We start from the raw sequence: 21,049 nt of genomic DNA on the forward strand, positions 1-21,049 counted from the left end.
CACCCAAAGCTCTCTCAAATATTTGACAATTCAAGCATCAGCTGAACATTAGGACTTTGTAGAATTTTCCCTGGATTTCCTATTTCTCATGGAGCGGTAGGTTGCACATGCTGCAACACATTGTATTGGATATTGTCGAACTTCATTTAAAAATATCTATAAATAATGAATTCTTTTGAAAGTTGGGATTTGATGAATATCTACAATGTCCCAACTCCAGAGGGACTTTTTTGGTTATATTCTCAATTAAATGCCAATGTGAGGAAGGGAGAAGTTGGAGAATGTGAGGGATGATAGGCTTTCAGTACATACTATTGCTTACACAAACAGTTACTAGCCATTTAATTTGGATTTCTTTTCCATGCACTGCCTTATTGGAATTATTTCTCATTATTATGTCAGTATGACTGAAGAGCTCATTATTTCTAGTCATTAAAAAGTAGTTATTTAGGTTGTTGGTTGCATATTGAACCTTTTTTAACCACTTACAGTTGTGTATTGACCTTTTGCTCTGAGAATTAATTCTCATTGAGCATTTCAATCCCGAGAACCTAAGATTTTTGCATGCTTTTCTGTTTCAATAATATTTTTGCGATTCTTATGTTGATTTTTACTGTCAGGGAATTAATAATTGTAATGGAAGTCATAGAATATAACTGCTATATAATGTGAAAGAGTTTTACTCCAAGGTATTTATCAGTTCTTTGGTAGCCTCTTTTCTACATTCGCCTCACTATTGTACACACAAGTTTTGTATATATATTATTCCCTGTTAGTCATATCACACCATTTTTTTAACAACGCATGCATTTCTTTATATTCTTTCCTTCTTCTTATTATTTTTTAGTGAATACAATATTTTGGAGTTAAGTCAATGGTTGAAATTCATAATCATGGCAAAATAAATTTGCTGCTATCACCTCTCTAAGTAGGAGTTGTATCCATGTGGCCTATTGGTTCATTTTTGAAAAGGACAGGATTATTAAGTCCCCCTTAAATGTCACTGCCATTGTAACTTTCCTGTCAGGTTACCTTGGATGGAGAGTATGTTTTAGATTATTTCCATAGGCTTTCATTGATTACTAAATGGCCAAGCCATTCATTGATGCTGGATGAGATGCTTGTCAATATAACACAAAGGCTTATGTAAAATTTCTGTTAAAGAAACGTACCTTGTGCTGATGTATTATATATGTGATATTCTGTTGATAATATGAGTGTGTGAAGAAGGAAGATGAAGACAAGATTATATTGGCAAATATTATATTTTCTGAGACACGCAGTTTCATATATAGTTTATTTGAAATTCTATGAATGTAATTATTGTAATATATGTAATAGATAGGGTATCATTCCACCCTAAAATGTAAAATAAATACTCGTCTCTCAATACCTGGCATGTGTAAAAATTGTAGACTACCTCATAGAGAAATGTTTTGAGTGCTGCACAACAAATACTGTTTGAATAAACAGATATTCAAATTTAAGCCATAATGTTTTGCAGGTGGTGGAGTAATTGGTATAAATCTGTGCTTGATTGGTCATGCATTTAATTCTATTGTATGAAAATAGAGAAATAGATGAAGCAGAAAATGCATCTGGCCCCTGAAGAAAATAGATTACCATTTGTTTGCTTTGTAAACTTAAATGTGAGTTTAGGGATGAAAATTGATGAATGACATGGATGGAAATCGGTAACCGTAGCTTCGTCTTCTCTCCCCCCCCTCCCTCTCTCTCTCTCTTTCTCTCTCTACACCCCTCCCTCCTCCCCTCCTGCACTTTTTACTCTTCTCCATCCCCCCACAATCCGTGATCCCAAAACCATCCACTACACCCCCTTCTCTCTGCCATCCCTCTTCTCACCCGTGGTCCTACCTCACCCCCCTTCCCTCCTCAACCCCCCCCCCCACCTGGTCTCGAATCCACCACCCTCCTGGCCTATCCACGCACGCACCAACTGCTAAAATCCCACCCTTCTTCCCCCAAACCACCCCCGTCTATCTCTCTCTTCTCCGTCAGGTGGTCTCCTCCTCGTCCCCTCCCAACACCAACAGGTGGCGCCATCGCCACCCGCCGCTTCAGGAGTGTCGGGGGGCTACGGGGGCTCCCCACATTTCCGTTGCGAGCCATGTGGGAAAAATCTGACCTCTCCTCAGAGACTTCGACGGCACATTCAGAACGTTCACGCCAACCCGACTCGAGCCCCGGTTTGCAACATTTGTAACAAGGTGTACAGCACACTGAATAGCCTGAGGAACCACAAGAGCATCTATCACCGTGCGGCACGGGGGAGGGGGGCGGGTCGAGGGGGGGGCGGGGTGGTAGGCATGGGTGGTGGGGGGCCAGGCGTGGAAGGTGGGGGAGGAGGAGGTGGAGCGGGGGGCGTAGACGAAGACAAGCCAGTTTACTGAGCAGTTTGCCAATAGTGGAACTATTGATGGATTTCTCCATCGCTTTTTTAATCACCTCTGAAAGCCACTTTTGGTTTTGAAATTTGTGATAAGGAAATGGTTTTGTGTTGATTGCTGGTTCTTTCAAGACTAGGAGAATTGCAAGCTTCTGAACCTTTCTTTTAATTGTACTGAACAACGAATTACTATTGTTTTATAGTGCTAAAAAAACCATGCTGTAAATTATGAAAGCTATCCTTATGGTATTTGCATAGCTTTCTCCCTCTCTCTCTCTTTCTGCTTGTGGTGATAACCAGTTTATAACCAATTTTTTGTGATCCTGTCGATTTTTTTGTGTTAACTGTTTGAGTCTTGATTTCTAGTGGTAATTTGTAAGGCAGTTTTTTTTTATTAGAAACCAAAATATTGACTCTTTCGAGCTAAATTGAAGTTCCTTAAGTCAGCCTTGTGCTGGTCCCATTAGAAATTTCTTCTTATTTTAATTGGGATTTTTGCCAAATGTATGTACTGTGCAACGAGCAAAGTGCTTCTGAAAGTCAAGAGTTGGGTGGTTTCTGTATTGTTCATTGACCAAGTGAGCAGAGGGACAGTTTGATCAGAGTGGTCTTAGTGAGCTCTGTTGCTCTCATGTCAGGAGACATTCTGTAGACTTATTTTTATGGAGCGGTTAAGGGGGAAGCGGGTGCCAAAAGGAAATGGGGTGGGAAGTGAAACACTCATTGCTTATTTGACAAGTGCAAAAAAAATGTTGCAGGTAGGGAGTTGAGGTGGGCCATCAAGTGCCTTTAAGACGAGAGCACTCTTCCTCCTAAGTTGGCGAGAGGAGCCTTTTTTTTAAGTGCTTGGTGCTTGCAAGGGGTTTGACTCATAGCTGTTCCTAAGTGGAATGAAAGGTGGCCACAGTAGTGGCAACTCTTCAAACTCTGAGGGAGAGTTGTGTAGATAAATGGTGTGGGGATTGCAAATAATGGATTTTGTGTAAGTGGAAATGTGACTAGAAATTAAAATTATATTTTCTTTTCAAAATGAGAATGAAACGAGACTTGAAAACCTGCTTTTTACCATCTCATAGTCAGATATACATATTGTAGTTTCTTCCAGAGTTATATAGAATGGTGTTTAATTAAATGGTGTCTGCTTGTAACTAAGCATTCCAATTTCATTCCAATTCATTTTGGGATGCATTGGTATGAGATGTTTAATACACTAATATAACATAAGAATATATTAAACAATGGATTAATCTCCCAAACTGTACCTCTGATATGAAAGCTGTATGATGAGTAGTTGCTTGTGATAAAGCAAATAAAATAAATTTGGAATATAATTTGTAAACATTTATGTTTTCTAATGCAAACACTAAATCCTGTTACCATAGGACATATCTCTGGGTTACTACAATGAATATTAGCTATTTAAAATGTTGTTTAAATTTAAAAGTGGACCTAATTCATTAGCAATTGTTTATGAAGTTACATAGTTATGCCAGGAGGGTGTACTCTATGAATGGTCAGATTAGACTACTGCTTCCGGGTATTCCTTTTTGTATTGTTATACATTGTTATTCTGAAGTACTCATCAAAGCTCGGCACATTATTAAGGTCTTGGTAGCTGTGGAGGAGAGAGGGAAAAGAATGATTGGTGTGCTGTTTGAATTATTAGAGATTTTTTGGTGGTGCTTCGAATGTTGCCACAGGTAATGGTAGTAGCAAGGGAAATTAAGGGCTGAAATATAAGAAAGGGGTTGGAGAGAGAATAAAGAGAATGGAAGTGTTCAGTTGGTCCTTCCTTGAGTGTTGGAGAGGGGTTGTTTATGGGGTAGGAGGGTTTTGGACAAAAAAATTAAGATTGTTAAATGGAAAAATTGAAAAAAATAGTTCAAAATTCACATTGTTTTGTGTGGCCCATATTTAATTTGGGACCATCAAACAAAATCAATCCTCCCTTGTTTGGCCACCTATTAATGCATGCCCCTTCTTGTCTCCCATCTCCTCCTCTCTCTTTTCTCTCTCTCTCTCAATCCCTCCCATCCCTCTCCACCTCTGCCCACTCTCTCTCTCTCACACACGCTCTCTCTTCTCATCTCTCTCCCTGGACTCCTCCAACCGCACCCTTCGTCTCCCCCCCCCCCATTGCCTGCCCCTTCCCTTGCCTCTTTGTCGGTCCAGGGATGCCGAGCCCGCTCAAGGGCGGCGCCCCGAACCCCATCCCCGCCAACAACAACCCAGCGACCAACAACACCACCACCACAACCACCGCCGCACCCGGCAACGCACCCGGCACCCCCTTTAACGCCGCCACCTCCCCACCCAAGGCCCCTGCCGGCCAGTGGCCCGGCCTGGAAGTGCAGTCGCTCCACGTAATGGAAGCATGGTCCGGGAGGAGACGGACGCCATCAGTGGCGGGAGGGCGTGGTGAGGGCCCTAGGGGTGGAGGAGGAGGAGGTGGGGGGGAAGGGCTGGTGTGCAATGTCTGCGGCAAGGTGCTGGCCTCGGCAGCGACCCTCCGCCGCCACAAAGAGCAGCAACACGAGCAGCCCCTCCACGCCGCGGTCTGCCCCGTCTGTCACAAAGTGTTCCGAACCATAAACAGCCTGCACAACCACCGCAGTGTTTACCACCGTCAGAGCAGGCCCCGTCCAACTCGTGTGTGAGAGAGCCTCCTTTTAATGGGGGGAGGGGGGGCCCTGCAGAAGGGAGGAAAAGAGGAGGATGTAAGGAAAATGAGGATGATGATAAGGAGATGCGGAGAAAAAGAGTTTGAGAGGGGAGGAGGAAAGGATATGTATGGAGAAAAAAGTCGTTAAATGCTCTCTTCATTGGGAAAGTACAAGGGAATGGCTGAGGTGCACATTTGGCTGTGTATTGTGATCAGTATAGAAAACTTGTGATATATAATGTATGCGTGTTGGTGAGGGGGCATCAGTCATTGTTGTTGTTCCAACTATGGTAACTGCTGTATCTCTCTGAGGATGGCAGAGTGTGACATGGTGCAAACCTAATTCAGTATTGTTGACGAAAGGCTGATACTGATTGCTGACCTGCCATTGGGTGCACTTCATGTATATTTAGGGTTTTATTGACTGATTTCCTTTTCTTGTAGAAATGGAGTGAAAGCTTGCTTGGCATATAATCCGAGAAGAAATTCACTTTTCGTGATGAATTTTCAAAGAATTTGGTTGCTCTTGCTGAGAACATTTTGAACACTGCCTGTGCTATGCAATGATTCACAAAGACACTCTGCTAAGATATTCATGAAGCCTGTAATAGAAAATTGCCAGTACTTGTGGGAACTGTCTAGATGAAAAACAGATGTTGGTTGTTTTTAATCATATGCATATGAATTGTCAAGTCAACAGTTTCGCAAATATACACCTGTACAATTGCTGCTTGGTTTTATACTACATTGGTGTTCATTTTGTAGGTCTTGCGACTTAGTATAATGTGAATATTTGATTGCTTCAGAACACAACTGTTGGCAATTCCATTGTTGTTTTGGTTGCTAGAAGATATGTATGCTTTTTTGTGTAATGTGTTTCAGTTATTTTCTTGATTGTAAAGTTACTGCATTTTTGCTTCTGATGGTAAATGTTACAGATGTATCATATACAGCCTTAACCAGTTCATTTTGTAATTTTCTTGCAAACTTTCCAGGCGTAAAACCTCTATGTGATGTGACTGCCTAACTTTTCAGAAACGCTCGTTTGTTACTTCTGATTGTGTACAAAACTAAGAAAGTGATAGAACTCTTTTTAAAAAAAACTTCCTTTAGTCCAAACTTTTGCTCATCATTCCCCAATCACCCTTCCAATTGACACTTAAGCTTTCAAAACTGCCATTCAGAGAAGGTCTTACTCTCTGTGCATCGAAGAACTTATTTTTTCATGGTAATTTTATTCATTCCAAGGTGACTCAGTGCTTTGTAGGAACCTGTGTCAAAATATATGTACTACATATATATATTTATGACACGTACAAAAACTGGAAAAATTGTCAAATAAAATTTGTCATCACAAGAGTAGCCATACTAATGTTTGATTACAGATATATTGTTGTTGCTTTGACAAAAATGAATGCTTTTGCAGCAATCAAAATTTTGGAACCACTCTTTATCTGAGAGCTTGTGGCCTTAATTTGTGTCTCTTTGGAGGCTTGTAAATTATGGGTTAAATGTGAAGGGTTAATTACAACATTCTTTCATACAAGACATTTTGATAGGGGTGAAATGCTAAGTGCCTACCAGCTGTTACTTTTTGGCTAATACTAGTGGATATCATGAGTCAAATTTGTATACACCTGTATTTCTGTGCATTGCTGGTCATGAGGGTTTTACTTTATAATGAATCACTGCTCATCTCGGTTTTCCTCAACATTGTAATCACTTTATGTACTAAATAAACAACTGGAAAATGTATCCAATCACACAGTAAACAGTATTAGCAAATAAAATTGTTTTATCTTGCTGTCTATTTGGTTTATGTTTTAAATGATTTATACTAAATGCGCATAAGATACCTTACCCATGCTGATTTAAAAATGGTAATGGTTGCCTTGTATTGAGAGACTATTAGATTTTGATTTCTGCATTGTTATGAGGCTTTGGATCTGTAAAGGGTTTTGTAATGTAGTGCATCGTTGTGTGACACTTCTCTCCATACTCTTGTTCAAACTTTATTCATCAAAGAACTCACTGCAGCTTAATTAGATCATCTATCATTGCCATCAAATCATGAACACAGTTGGTTTACATGATTAGTCTAAATTGTTTTGCCTTTTTAAGTTTATCAGAAGCATGAAAAACCTTTTTTCCCTTTCCTTACTATGGTTGATGAAGTTTTCGTTTTATTTACTAAAGTGGTATGATAAATATAATTTTGCAGCATGCTCTTTCTGTAGTGTATATGGGGCTTTCTCATAATTTAGAATAGTATAAATTCTGATTATTATGCGTTTAGTTTATATACTTTTTCACATTTTCTTGCATTAAATATGCTTTATATGTGCTGCAAGAAGCCACTAGTTAATGGTTACCTGCCAAATGTGTGTAAATAAAACTGATGATGTTAATTAAGACTTAATCTGTCATTGAAACTTCAGTCTCAATTACCTATGCTGAAAAGATAGAAGCAAAGTTAACGTTATGCTTTTTTATAAAAAATAATCATTTGATACAATATAATTTCAATCAAATGCATATTTATGTTGTTCCATGTATTAATTTTCTAAGTTTTCATGACTATTCAGTTGTCATAATTGTATTTTTTCAATTTCGCCGTACATTCTTTTCCTAATTCCAAATATTTATTTCGTAAGCAAAAAATATAATCTACTTCATAAAAGAAATTACTATCCTCTGCAATTTTTTATTCCTCGGTTTTTTCTTCAAGTTTACTTCTATACAAGTTCTGTAAAATTATTCATAAAGCCCCTTGAATTCTTACCTGCTTTATTTTCACCTTCCTTTGTATTTTTCCGCCAAAATCTCCAGCAATTGATTTTCCTTTTCTGCTCTTCATCCCCCACCAAAGAGTTGTTATTGTTAAAGAAAATAGTGAAGAGAAACTGAAAAGCAACATGGAAAAAGTATTAAATATAAGAAGAGGAAGTATTTTTCAACTTGTAGACAAATCATGTTGGCTATTGCTGGCTCAACTTAAGAAAGAAAATGAGTTCCACACCTTGCTATTTTTCCTGCAGGTAACCTTTGAAAAAAAACCAACCTTCCGCTATTGCACGCATTTTTTCGTCCTCTCTGCTCGTTTGCAGGCCCCTCATCGGCTACTGCAGCTGCAGTGGCGGCGGCGGCAGCCATGGCCTCTGCCGCCACCGCCAACAACAATAGTACCACTCCAAAACGACAGTTTTTCTGCCTACTGTGTGGCAAGATGCTGTGCTCAAAGGCGAGCCTCAAGCGTCACGTCGCTGATAAGCACGAGGAGAAGATGGAGGAGTTTCGATGTGCTGTCTGTGAACGCACTTACTGCTCGCGAAATTCCCTCATGACCCACATCTACACCTACCATAAGAGCCGGCCGAGTGGGGGCGGAGGAGCAGGGGCGGGAGGAGGGGGTGGGCCCATGGGTGGGGTGGGGGGGAGCGTGGATTTGGACGGGGGAACTGCCCCCATGAACTAGTGGCTCAGGGATCGAGAGAGCGTGGTGGCTGCACATGTGTGCCTTCATTGGTCAGTGGTTTGTTGTGTGCTCTCTCTTAGTCTCTCTCTCTCTCTCTCTCTCTCTCCCTCTCTCTCTCTCCCTCTCTCCCTCTCTCTCTCACCCCCCCCCCCTCTCTCCCCCCCTCTACCCCCCACACCAACACCACATTCTCTTCCCTCATATCATGTTCCCCCTTTCATTATTTCTATTATTACTTTCGTTATAAATGACTAGTTATGTATGTTCTGCCTTCCTCTTCCCCTCTAACCATGCTCGGACAGCTGCTATATATATATATATATATTTTTTTTCCTTTTCTTATTTTGTTTGCTTCTTTGTAAGGAATGCTCTCTGGCACTTTTGAGTCATCCAAAAAAACCATTGCCATTTTCCATCACAATGCATTTCACATAACGTTTTTCAAGGGTAATATTTCTCTCTCTCTCTCTCTCTCTTTTGCATTCTCCATACTTCCTTATTTATATGTTTTGATCCACATGTTAGAGTACAGACTTGAGCTAGTTGTACCCGAAAAATTTTTTAAATGGCATTGCATCATAGGGCAGTGTGGCATGCACAGTCTCAAGTGTTTGGTAACATTTTCTCAAGTTCTCATTTTACACTCATGTGCTGTAGGTTGAGGGTTGATGGCTAACAAAAAGTATGATGAAAATGCTGTTTGTGGTATTAAAGTGTTCTTTGGTTAATTCTGTGATTTGTTCATGCGTTCGTACTGTTTGATGTTTGTAATTTAAATAAAATGACAATGGAGCAATTTCCTAATTTGGAGTGGATGGATATACTGAAGGAGTGTGTTATCTCGTTGGTTGTTATCTATGAAAGACGTAACTTAGTAATACCTCAGTAGCTATTGGAGTTCTCTGTTTTTCATTCACTATATGTCTGTGGATTTATACTTCACGTTGTTGGTATTACTTCTTCTGTAATTGTTGTTCCTCTCTGTTGCATCTAAAAGTTCCAACTAATTTTTTTCTCTTTTTGGCCATTCTTACCGTTTATTCTAATGTAGCTCTTGTCATCATTAATGGCTTATTGGAAAAGTGGCATAATTTTATCATTTCAGACCTTCCCTTAACTGTGAGTGAAATCTCGGATACCCGCAGCAAATTTTTTTCCCTCATGTTCACATAGCATTATTTTGTTTTTCACATCATGCTGTGAGAAAATTTTGTTCCGTATGAGGTGGTCCTTTGGAATATGAATCTTCTTGAATTACCCTTCATGTCTCTGTGTCTTTTACGGATTCTGTTGCCCATTAGTAATTGTAAATTTATTGGTTTCCTTGTAAAAAAATAATGTGATCAATTTTTTATTATTCACATCATTAGTCAATGTTACCCCTGGCCAAAAATCTCTGATACATTATCTACTACACAGCAGCTTACCTGAGGTTCTCCAGTCTTTTTTTAAATTGACAAATGTCAAATTTTTTCACAAATCCCTTGAGGGGATAAAGATTTCCCTTTGCTTCTGACCCATAAGATAATATCTTATTGGTACCGCTTTATCACATCACAGACATATCACATTGTATATATTCCAAAAGAAATATCTTATCCTTAACATTACTGGCAAAATAGAGATAAAAAGCATGAGATTGGCTCACACTTCCATATCGTCCATTCCTTTCTATCTGTCATTCTTGCAGGCATGCACGGGATACCACAACAGCATCATCATCAAGCTCATTTCCTCCGTCGCGATCAGCGCTCACAACATCAGTTAACTGATGTGGCCCCTTCCAATTCCCAGAGTTCAATCACACCCGCTATGGCCACCAACCACCAGATGTTGAGTACCAATGGCAGAACTTCTCTGGAAGGGATAGCGAGTCCGAGGGCAAGCGAGAGGGAACTCAAGGACTGCACGATGCCCCCCCCAACTAATGGCATGAACGAACCCCAAGAGTGTCCATATTGCCATCGAAACTTCAGCTGCTATTACTCACTCAAGAGGCATTTCAAAGACCGGCACCAGCCCTCCGACACCCTTCACCGTTGTGAGTTCTGCCATCGGTCGTACCGCACCAAGAACTCCCTAACAACGCACAAAAGTCTGCAGCATCGAGGCATGCACGTTCTGCGAAGGAGGAGTAAACTCTTAGAGGGGATAGCACCCGTGCTGCCGAAACATCTTGTAGATAACCCCAGGGAGCCTGGAATATGAAGCCAGTAGCCCAGCCTAAGCGTTATACGTTAATATTTAAATTGTGTAAATGTATCAAGATTTACTGATAGATGATGAACAAAGCTGGTTTCTTTGGCTCATGTCGTGCCAAGTTGCTTCTGAACATATGATGTGGTTATACCAAGATGTTTGGCATTGATGGAAGTGGATGATTTGGTTGAGTTGGAAAGATGTTAATGTTGGTTTTTCTATGCAAAACCTTAGATGTAATATGGCTATAAGACTTTCTGGGTGTTAGAAGTATTTAAAGCTGGTTGCCTGCTTTGATGAAGATTAATGTTGTGGTTATCCCAATTTGTGTGCACGAATAGGTATGTTACGTTGACTGTGAGCGTGAGAGTGTTATTGAGAGATGTGGAGCATGTTTTCATGGTGCATTTATTTGCTTATGCATTCAGTCATGCTCTAAATTTTGAATGTGTGTGTATTGTGTCATTGTATGAAAGGCTGAGCTGTATTTAAAAGGCTTTACTTCAGTTTCCTTCTGCAGGGCTCAAAGTGGGTAGGGGGCTTGTTACATAAGCTTTTGTTTTTATTTAATCCATCTGGATTGCATGCAACAACCTTTTCTTTATCCATTTTGTTCAACTTATTTGAGTTGATGACTCAGTGGACCTCTCTTAGTTAATTTTTCTTGCTGCATGCCTTGCTTCTTTGCTGCTGCTATGGTGGGAACCTCACGTATATTTTGCCTATTGCTTTCTCAGTATGTTATCCTTTATTGAACACTTTTAAAATATTGACGAGTTTTTTAAATGTAGTTGCATGTTTAGTTTCTCTTAATTTTCACCCTTATAGGAAACTTGACAGTGTAGTCTTGAAGCATTTACTATTACGCATGTCTATGGAATATTTAAGTAATTTTTTCCGTAAAATTGGTACATCATGCTATTAATGAGCAAATATTGGTTATCAGACCTTTCTACAACTGAAGGAAAAGAAATGCATCTTGTGTCCATCTAGGGATGGTGTTTTCATAAAGATAATCAGTCATTTCCATTTGAATATGGCCAAAAAGCCTTTGAAAATTACTCTCAGGCCTCATAACCTTGTCTGAAAGTAACATAATATTTTGTCAGTATACATGCTCTAAATAGACATTTTGTGAGTTAATAGTGTTGTCATGAAGCCATGAAAGTTGTGCCTTACTTGTCAGGCCACCATTTTGAGAAGAGTGAGTTCAAGAGGTGAGGCTTTTTGGTTTAAGTCAATATTTCACTTAATACATCACATTTTGGGACCTCGAAAGAAAAGTATAGAGATCCTTATGTCATTTTTTAAAGTCATCGATGGACATAAAAAAAGAAAAACAAATACATCCCTAGAGTCAACACAGTTGATGCTGCTAACTCAGTAGTCACTTGTTTCGTGCAGAGTACTGGCTTGGATATCTAAGCTTAGTGGGAACATGGGAATGTTTTTTGTTGGTCAAGACTTAAAATGTGGGGTGGGAAATACAAAAAGAAAGAAAGAGCTGCCTATGGACCATACTCGGCTGGGCAGATCAAAGCAACCATCCAGCCATCCAATGTCAATGTGCCTAAAAATTTTTTTTCTAAATTTCATATATTTATTTTTAAAAGATTACTTTGTAATGAGAAGATGCCTTTAAAAGACTTAAGGTACTAAAAATTGACCAGCTTCTCAAAAGAAATACCGTAAGTGCTTCATGGCAATAATGAAGCTGAGGGATTTTCCTCCACGCCCCACCCCAGTAATGATTCCCACTAAAGTATTTTTAACATAGTGTATTCTTAAGAAATACATTTTAACACCATATGTTCATCAGAAGAATTGTGAACCAGGTGGAACCAACAAAAGGGTTTTGGGGTATGTGTAGACTCATATATGCATTTGGGTTCCCCTTGTTCTTTTTCTCCAACCTCATTTGCTTACAAGTTTTGGTCACAGAGGTGATTGCCTTTGAGGATTGTCCAAACTTTTTTGTCCAGCGAATCAATATACAATGACAGTTATGTTCAGTATTGTCCATGTACAAATCATGGTGAATAGGACAATGGATTTCACTTACATTAGAAATACAGAAAGAAACAGTACACGGGCATAACTCTGTTTTCACGGGTTTTATGGTTCTTGGACAACTTTTAAGCACAAAAAAAACTCATGGAGATATCTTACTTAATATATAGGACCTCAGTTTTTGCTACACATTCAGGTTTGAGAACTCAGATGACATTACACAAGTACAAATATAATCGTAGTATAGATGATCTAATAAGCTGAATAATGCTCTCGGACTTATTGTGTAAAATAAAAAATTAATATAGTACATGTTTTTGTGACGTAATATTACACATCACTTATATCATCAGAGAGTTTTTCATATGTATTTTATGTACAGAAATATTGGTCCCTAGAATACATCACATCTTTTTTACAAGTTTTCATTCCAATCAATATGAAGTGATTTTTTATTACTCGTACTTTGTGGTAGCTGCAATTTTTTATTAATCAAGGAATTTTATACCTTGATAGTGATTATATAAATGTCTAAAATGTAATGTTCTCCAAAGTTGTTTAGGTGTTTTTTTTAAACTTTGCAGTTGTTAATTATTGTGAGTGTGTGTCCTGGATGCATACCCTTATTTCAGTGCCAAGGAACTTCACAATACCGTCTTCTTCTATCACACGATGCATCTGTTTTTTAACATATATTTTAACAGGAACTTTGCGGGTGTTTGACGAACTGACCTCCCATTATCCAAATAATAAATAACTTTGCAGAAACTTATGTACCCACATTAAGTATTCAGGTATCATAAAGCAGTCTAGATTACCAGGTTGACCATATATTATTATAGCAGTTAACTGTAGTAGATATGTATGCCACATAATGGTTGAACACTTCAGGTTTGTCAGCACATCAGTTTAAATAATATAAATATATATATATATATATACACATCTTAATAATAATACATATTCAATTTTACATTGTCTGTTACAACAACCATCATGCAACAACAAACGAGTGTGAGTGAGTGTGACCCCGTGAATTTGTAAATGAGCTACAAATATTGCATTGAGAACTGATAAATTGTCCAATGCCAAGGTTGATTTTTATAAAATATATATTCATATAATTCGAGGAAACTGATGCAAATGCCTTATGAATTTGGTTTATATTGTTTTTGTTGTTGTGATTTTGCACCAAAGAAGTTTCATTTACTGTTTGTAGATGGATCTTGGTTTTTATAAAGTAAATTTGTATGGAATTGGTTTTTTATGTGTTGGAAAGTATTTGTTTACTATTTCAGCTACTAATTCCATATTTAAGTATGAGAAAAGATGTTGTGGTTTAAAAAGAAAGTATATTTATTATTATTGGAAAGCCTGGCTTTCAATTTAAGTAGGTGAGCAGTTGGCAGTTGTAAACTGCATGTATTGCTCACATTTTCGATAAATTTCCAGGTGCAATTGTTAGTGAGAATTGTTAAAATTTTCAACACCATGGGTAAATATTTTCATCTTCAGGAGTACATCTTATACAACAGAGCAGGTACTGCTTTTCCAATTTTTGTCAAAATAAAAAAAGAGGGATAATTTTACAGTTGGTGTGTTTTTTAAAAAAGTCATAGGATGGCCACTCATGCATCATGTACAAATATTGTGTAATTCTTCAAATTTAATGAGCTTTGTCATGGAACAATGGAGTTTTAATGATGGTTGTTTCCTCAGAGGGTTTAACATATCAATGTACATGTAATTTGGAGTCTGTTGGCTGGGAGGAGCGAAGAAGATAAGTCATTCTCAATAATTTCATGTTGTGCAGAGGGTAGTGAAAATGTCTTGAAAATAAGATCTGTAGCTGATTGGGCTTTATGTTTTTGCTTGTAGAATTTTGAAGCTAAAGCTGTCTCTCATGTTTCTGTTAAGGGAACAAGTTGGAGGTAGTCTTTTACAGGATTGAGTGGAACCAATACAGCTTCTCTGAGTGCTATAAGAACACAGTTATATTTGATAAGTACAAGTGTCATGTGAATCTGTTTAATTGCTAAACTCAGACTGATCAACCAATTTTTAAAACAATGATAATACCTCTGTGAAGTCAGGAGAAGAATTTAATGCCATATGTTAATACATTCCATCAGGGGACAAACATATTATTTTAACCAAATGAAAAACTGCGTATTTTATTAATCTCAGGATGAGTGCAATGTTCTTTTTGCACGTTTAAGGAAAATTGTCTTGTATCTTGGTACAATTGTAGCCAACTATTCATGCATTGTTCGTGCAATTTAATTTTATCAGGAATATATCAGGTTGTTTCTTGTATTGCTTGTTCCACATAAGGGTGCAATAGCATAACTATGATAAACAATATTTTAACATGTGTACATCTCTCCTTTGAAATCAAATCAGTCGGATATGTATGTTTACTGTACTGCTTGTTCAATAGAATGTAATTGAAGAAATACCTCCTGATGCAAGTACGAGGCAAGGGGGGAGCCTTCCTTGGCACTCATTTCTTGGTACTTGTACATCGTGTTATTGTAGTGGGTGTTTTGTTTGTAATGTATCCAACTTATAACTTTTGTTCCTAAAGTAACATTGGAGGCTCTTGACTCAGGGTTACTCTTTGGATTCACTTTGTAAAAAGATCTCTGATCTGGTCTTTTTTAATGACATGTTCTTGTTGGTTTTCATCCATTATTTTGTAGAGTCTTCATGGTTTCTTGATTTTTCATACAAGTACTGACATGGGCTGGTGGTCAGTCTGATTGTAAACAGAGTGTTGAGTAATGGAGCATCCATCGCATGTGCTATAACTGAGTTCTAATATATGCACTGTTGTCTGTACAGTTCTGTTGTTTATGCATTAGAGAATAAGCCCCTCATTATTCCTTTGTGGATTCTCCTGCATATCTGATACTTTTGGTATTTAAAAAAAAACATTTTGTCAGTATGGTACTAAATGAAAAGTCGGCATTTAAAAGAAAAAACATTTTTAATCCATCATTTTTAACCACAGAAAAATTATCAAAACTTGTGAAAGAATGAAACAAAACCAATTTTATGACAATATTTTATTTTTGTAGTATGAGCTTTGTACATACAAAAATGCCTATGTTTTTCTTAAGGAAATTTTGTATTCCTTTTTTGGTAACACTTTGGCAAAAGTTGTATTATTTTGGTATGTCATAGATTGCAGTCTTAATGAAAACAAAATGTATTCATATCCTTATCAACTTTGAGGTATTTTGAGATTTCCATACAAGTGTCTGCTAGAGAACAACTTACACACCTACCTCAGAGCCCTCAACTAATTTGTTATGTTCCAGTTTCTCTTACCCCTCTCCACTGCCCACCCCCTTACCCCTTCAATTTAAAGAAAATCTGTCTCAATGATTTTTACATACAATCTCAATCTTATTGTTGAAAAGTGGATTTTAACTACTGAATAGAAGTTTGTGTCTTTGCAAGAAATTGGTGTGGAGTTTGCCTTCCTTTTGAGCAGGTCCGGTGGAAGTAGACGTTGTTATCGTTCAGGTGGTATTCAGGGCAATGTGGCCCTAACTGCTCCTTTTTCAAATCAGTGTAATGGCTTAATAGTTCGTGAAATAAAACTGTTCATCTCAAACAAAGGATGGGTGGTATTCTTCTTCGAGACACAGTGGCTTAGTGCACGGGCTCCCTTTCCCATTTCCTTTCATTTTTAAATGTCTTGTCAAATTAAGGTAAGTTTTCAAGTCTGTAATCTGTATTTAGTTGCTAAACAGTTTCCTGGCATTAACTGTTGTTGCTTTTAAGTTCATTTCCTGTCCCATATATTCTAGTGGTAATGTTTTATATTATAAACATGCTCAAAATATAGGATGGTGAGGTAAGGATTTATTTAATTTATTTTTCTCGAATCTTTGGAAGTATTGCTTGTCTTTTTCCATACAAAATATGTGACACTGGAAACTTGCTTTTTCACCCTAAGTAGCTATGCTTAATGTTGGTGAGTGGTGTCGAAAATTCCTATGTTTGAAGATAATCTATCGCTAAAATTCCTTGAGGAGGTGCAGCAAGATAGGGAGAGTGTCTTGCCGAGGGCCATCAGGTGGGCTCACAAGATGCGTTGTTGTGCTCGTGTTTCCAATTATGAGGCCAACATTTTTTGTTAACCTCCATTTTGTTTTTTAATTGACCAAGGGTAAAATTTAGCATGCTAGTATATAATGTAGGCATTCCATTATTGGAAATATTCCACTTGAAATTAATTGGTTGGGGTGTGAATGATATCTCAATGGAAGGTCGAAAAGCCACCATCTTCATTAAGTCTTGATTTTCGAATCAATTTTAATGGAAAAACTAAAATTTGTAAATATGGTAGGTAGGTAACTTTATAACTATCACTTTGCAATCATAAAATTTTTATTTTTTTTTCATTCAAATATCCAATTTCCAAATGCAGTGTACTAAGCATTCTGTTCCCATTTGATCACAACAGCATCGTGGTTTTCCAGATTCCTTCATTCTTCTTCCTCTATCTTCACCCTTTCCAGGTGACCATACTCATCCTCTGCTATCAGTTGCTATTTTTGAAGTCTTAGAGATTCCCAACTCTTTCACTAACAGCTAACCAATTCCACCCCATACATTTTCCATAATCCAATCTATAGCAATGTGTAATCTTGTTCAAATGCCTTTACTATTGGCGAAGACCTCATTCTTCTTTCAGGCGTGCCAATTGAATAGGTTGTTTGGGCAAAACAACAGTTCTGCCCGTGGCATCTTCACGTCAAATTGAAGTCACTTAACCTCCAGGGCTGTGCTACTTAGCTCAAAAAACCTACATAATCCAAACTCTTGAAGGAAGAATGAAGGCTTCACTCACTACGTGTTACCTTTGAATCAACCTGTACTATTGATCTTCACCCTTGGGGTTTACACCCTTTTCTTCTTTCCCAGTTAATGGCCAAAATAAAATAAATTCTTTTTTTTATCTCAACCCTGTAGTCTTGCCAATAATTCTGTCTGAGAATGAAATAATATTGAGAGCAATTGAGTTGTTTTTGCTCCTTGCTGGTGCATTGTTTTAGCTGTGCATGGTGTTGGAAAAAATGGAGGACAAATCCCTGGTTGATAAATGAGTATTTAAGCCCAAGTTATGCTTGCCTAAGACCTGTAAAATCATGTGTGTAAGCAAACCCCCCACTATATGAAACTTGTCAACTTAAATTTGGGGAAGTTTGAAAACCTGTGGTAGAGATCATTAATGAGTTTTAATTTATGGGTAAACAACAAGCAAATGTTGTTCATTGATATCAATTCAAAGCTATTGCCACCATGTAGCTGTAAAATGAACTAAACTGATGCTAGCCATCTCTGAGGGAAATGGTTTGGATGTAACCATACTAGTCTAACAATTACTGACGTGATGCATGGTAATTCCACTGAAGAATTATAAGATTCACTGAAATAACGAGCAACTGCATGATGGAAGTAATTATACTTTGGAATTTCTGTAATTCTATTTTAAGACACCCTGATTGTTGTTAAAAATCCATGCAAATGTTTCTTTCAAGCTGTTCAGGTTATCCATTTTTTTATCCACTTTTGGAATGGAAGAAGTTTAAATTTAGAGATGTTATTTTAAGTACAGTATAACAGCTATTTCCAAAGTTTTTTATATTCTCTGGATATGTAAGGAAGTGGATGAAAACTAGATTATGCAAATGGATATTCTCCGAAAAAAAATCTTTATAATCATGTTTGAACATAAAAGATTTATGACAATTGTTCCAGGTTGCAATAAGTATACTACTGGCACAATGATATGAATGCAATAGTGCCAACAGTCAACACATACAACCAATATGTCCATTGGTTTGCATTGTTATCAATCATGGTCTGGGTGACATTGCAACTGTGAATTGAAGTTTTTGAAGCAGGTTGCTGTTTTCCTATAATGAATAGCATCTCTCATTACAGTCATTAAATTGCTAATAGGTTAAATAAAATAATTCTGATATGTGGCCACAATTCCAGAAATCGATTTTTTGATAATTGACCTTTTTAATTAGGGTGTTTGGAGGTATTTCTCCTTAAAGTGTTTTAGCTCAGCAAAAATGGTAACGTAAAAAAGTATAACAAACAGGTATACAATTCAGGTACATTAAATCGCCATGTAGCATAGTTGCAGTGTGTTTGTAGCACATATAAAAATGTTATGCCAGAACAAAATTATGCAATTTTCTAATAGTTAATTATAGATAATATGGTGTCATTTGAATAAGTTCAACAGATTCAGGCTTGAGGTCGTGGAAGTTCATCATAATGAAATAAGGGCAGTTTGCACTTTTCCACAGTTTATTTAACATACAATGCGTTTCAACTCACAGAGTCATCATCAGGTACAAGACAAACTAAATGGTGAGGAGTCCTTATTTATATGGACAGCAGATGTGGATGGGAAGGGAGAGTCGAGTAGGGGAGAGGAGGAGGAGGGGGGGAGGAGAGGCGGAGAGGTTATTAAGAGCGAAGAATGGGGGGTAATGACAGGAAAAACCACAAAGTGGGGGACGAGGGGCTGGAGTGTCGAGAGCAGGTTTTTGTATAGCAGGGGGTTAAAGGCTTAAGGACATAGGGAAGGAATTAACAGTAGGAGATAGTGGGGGGGGGGGAGGGGAAGATGGGTTAAACAGGTAACTTTCTAGGAAGCGGAGCCCACTGCTGGTTTTAGTGGAAGGGATGAGCCACGTGCTGGAAGGGGGGGGGGGGAGTACACTAGTTAATTCTTGGAAAATATGATGACCGGTGGTAGTGGGCAGTGGGAGACCCTGACAGGGGGGGGGGGGGAAGAGAGGAGAAGGTAGGAGGGTGAAGTCATGGAAGAGGAGGGGCAGTAGGATTTTGATTCTTGATTTTATTCATTGGGAAAGGGATCTTGAGGAGGGGTGAATGGTTCACAAAATTTTGTTCATTTAGGAGAACATAGTGGTCCTCCTGCAGTATTTCTAATTGTTCCAGTGTGTCAAGTTTCATCCCCTTATTCTCTAGGTGGAGGATTTCCGGAACGAACTTGCAATCATGCGATGTCCTTATTAGATGTTTGGCTAGGAGAGGCGTTTCATCACCCGATGTCCAGCATCTCTTATGTTCTTTCACTCTCGTGATGAAACCTCTCCCAGCCTGGCCTATGGAGCACTTTTCACAGGAATCACATTTCACTTTGTATACACCGGATTGAAGGAGGGGGTCCAACTTGTCTTTGTTTCTGCATAATATCCTCCCTAGTGTGGAGGGATAGTAAAGAGAAATGTTGTATGTATCTTTGGGGAAACGTCTGGCTAATTTGTCCATGAGGGGACCAACAAATAATAATTGACACCACTTTTTTGTATTGTCCTTAGCGGGCCTAAGAGGGCAAATTTTGGAAATGGCAATTCTCTGGAGTTTTTTCTTTAGCATTTTCATTATTAGATTTGGATCATAGCCATTTGATGATGCTATGGATTTTATAATGTTGAGTTTATTATTGAAGTTGGTTTTTGTGAGGGGTAAATTTACTAGTCTATGTAACATCGCATGGAATGCGGCTAGTTTATGAGCAGTAGGGTGGCAAGAATCAGATGGAATGATAATGTTGCTAGAGCATGGTTTCCTGAATACTGAAAAGTTGTGTTTGTTATTTTTAATGGTTATCATGAGATCCAGAAAGTTTAGACCTATTTCGGACTCTATATCCATGGTGAAAGAAATTTTGGGATGTTGAGAGTTTAGTATGTTTAGGAATAAATCTAGTTGTCTCTCACTCCCTGTCCAACAGCAGATGATGTCATCAACATAGCGATACCAATAGAAGATATTTTTTAAAAGGGGATGGTTGGAATTAAATAGGTTTATTAAACCTATTAATTAATTAATAGGTTTATTAATTTAAATAGGTTTATTAATTAATAAACCTATTTTGGGTTTAAAAGCAGCTTATTAGTGATTAGCAATTAATTATTGAGGACATTTTGCTCCTAAGTACCAACCTGCGCATGGGCAGACTTCATATTAAGTGGAGTGTGTTTATAATGTGAGGGTTGCTTAATTCTTGTCCTCTGTAGGTGTGCAAAACAATGCAATGACTAATTAACTTTTGAATAGTCATACGTCCACAATGTAAAACTTCCCATTTGAAAAAGTGGATGGAGAATCTTGGCTGATTCTGGCATGAATAGCACAATTCTATACCATTGTAAAGAGCTGTGTAGAGTGTACTTTCTTAGCTGTCCTTGAATTTTATAGCTGGCCCTGTTCTTTGATTTTTGGAAGCTGC

General features: G+C 38.0%; 1 protein-coding gene across 6 annotated transcripts in view; it reads left to right on the top strand.

Moving 5' to 3' along the window:
* The window catches only part of LOC139698453 (broad-complex core protein isoforms 1/2/3/4/5-like), a 50,801-nt gene that overhangs the window by 19,610 nt on the left and 10,142 nt on the right, over positions 1 to 21,049 (top strand). Inside the window, exon 6 of one of the 6 annotated variants that reach the window (XM_071597334.1) lies at positions 10,235 to 13,102. The exons of the other annotated variants lie outside the window; for them this stretch is intronic. Coding sequence (XP_071453435.1) covers positions 10,235 to 10,752 — 518 coding nt within the window. The 3' untranslated portion in view covers positions 10,753 to 13,102. Of the gene's footprint in view, positions 1 to 10,234; positions 13,103 to 21,049 lie in introns of those variants that run through there. 6 annotated transcript variants of the gene reach the window in all.

This window comes from Hetaerina americana, unplaced genomic scaffold (genome assembly GCF_022747635.1).
Source record: "Hetaerina americana unplaced genomic scaffold, ioHetAmer1.1.p SCAF_86, whole genome shotgun sequence".
In the NCBI taxonomy this organism is placed as follows: Eukaryota; Metazoa; Arthropoda; class Insecta; order Odonata; family Calopterygidae; genus Hetaerina; species Hetaerina americana.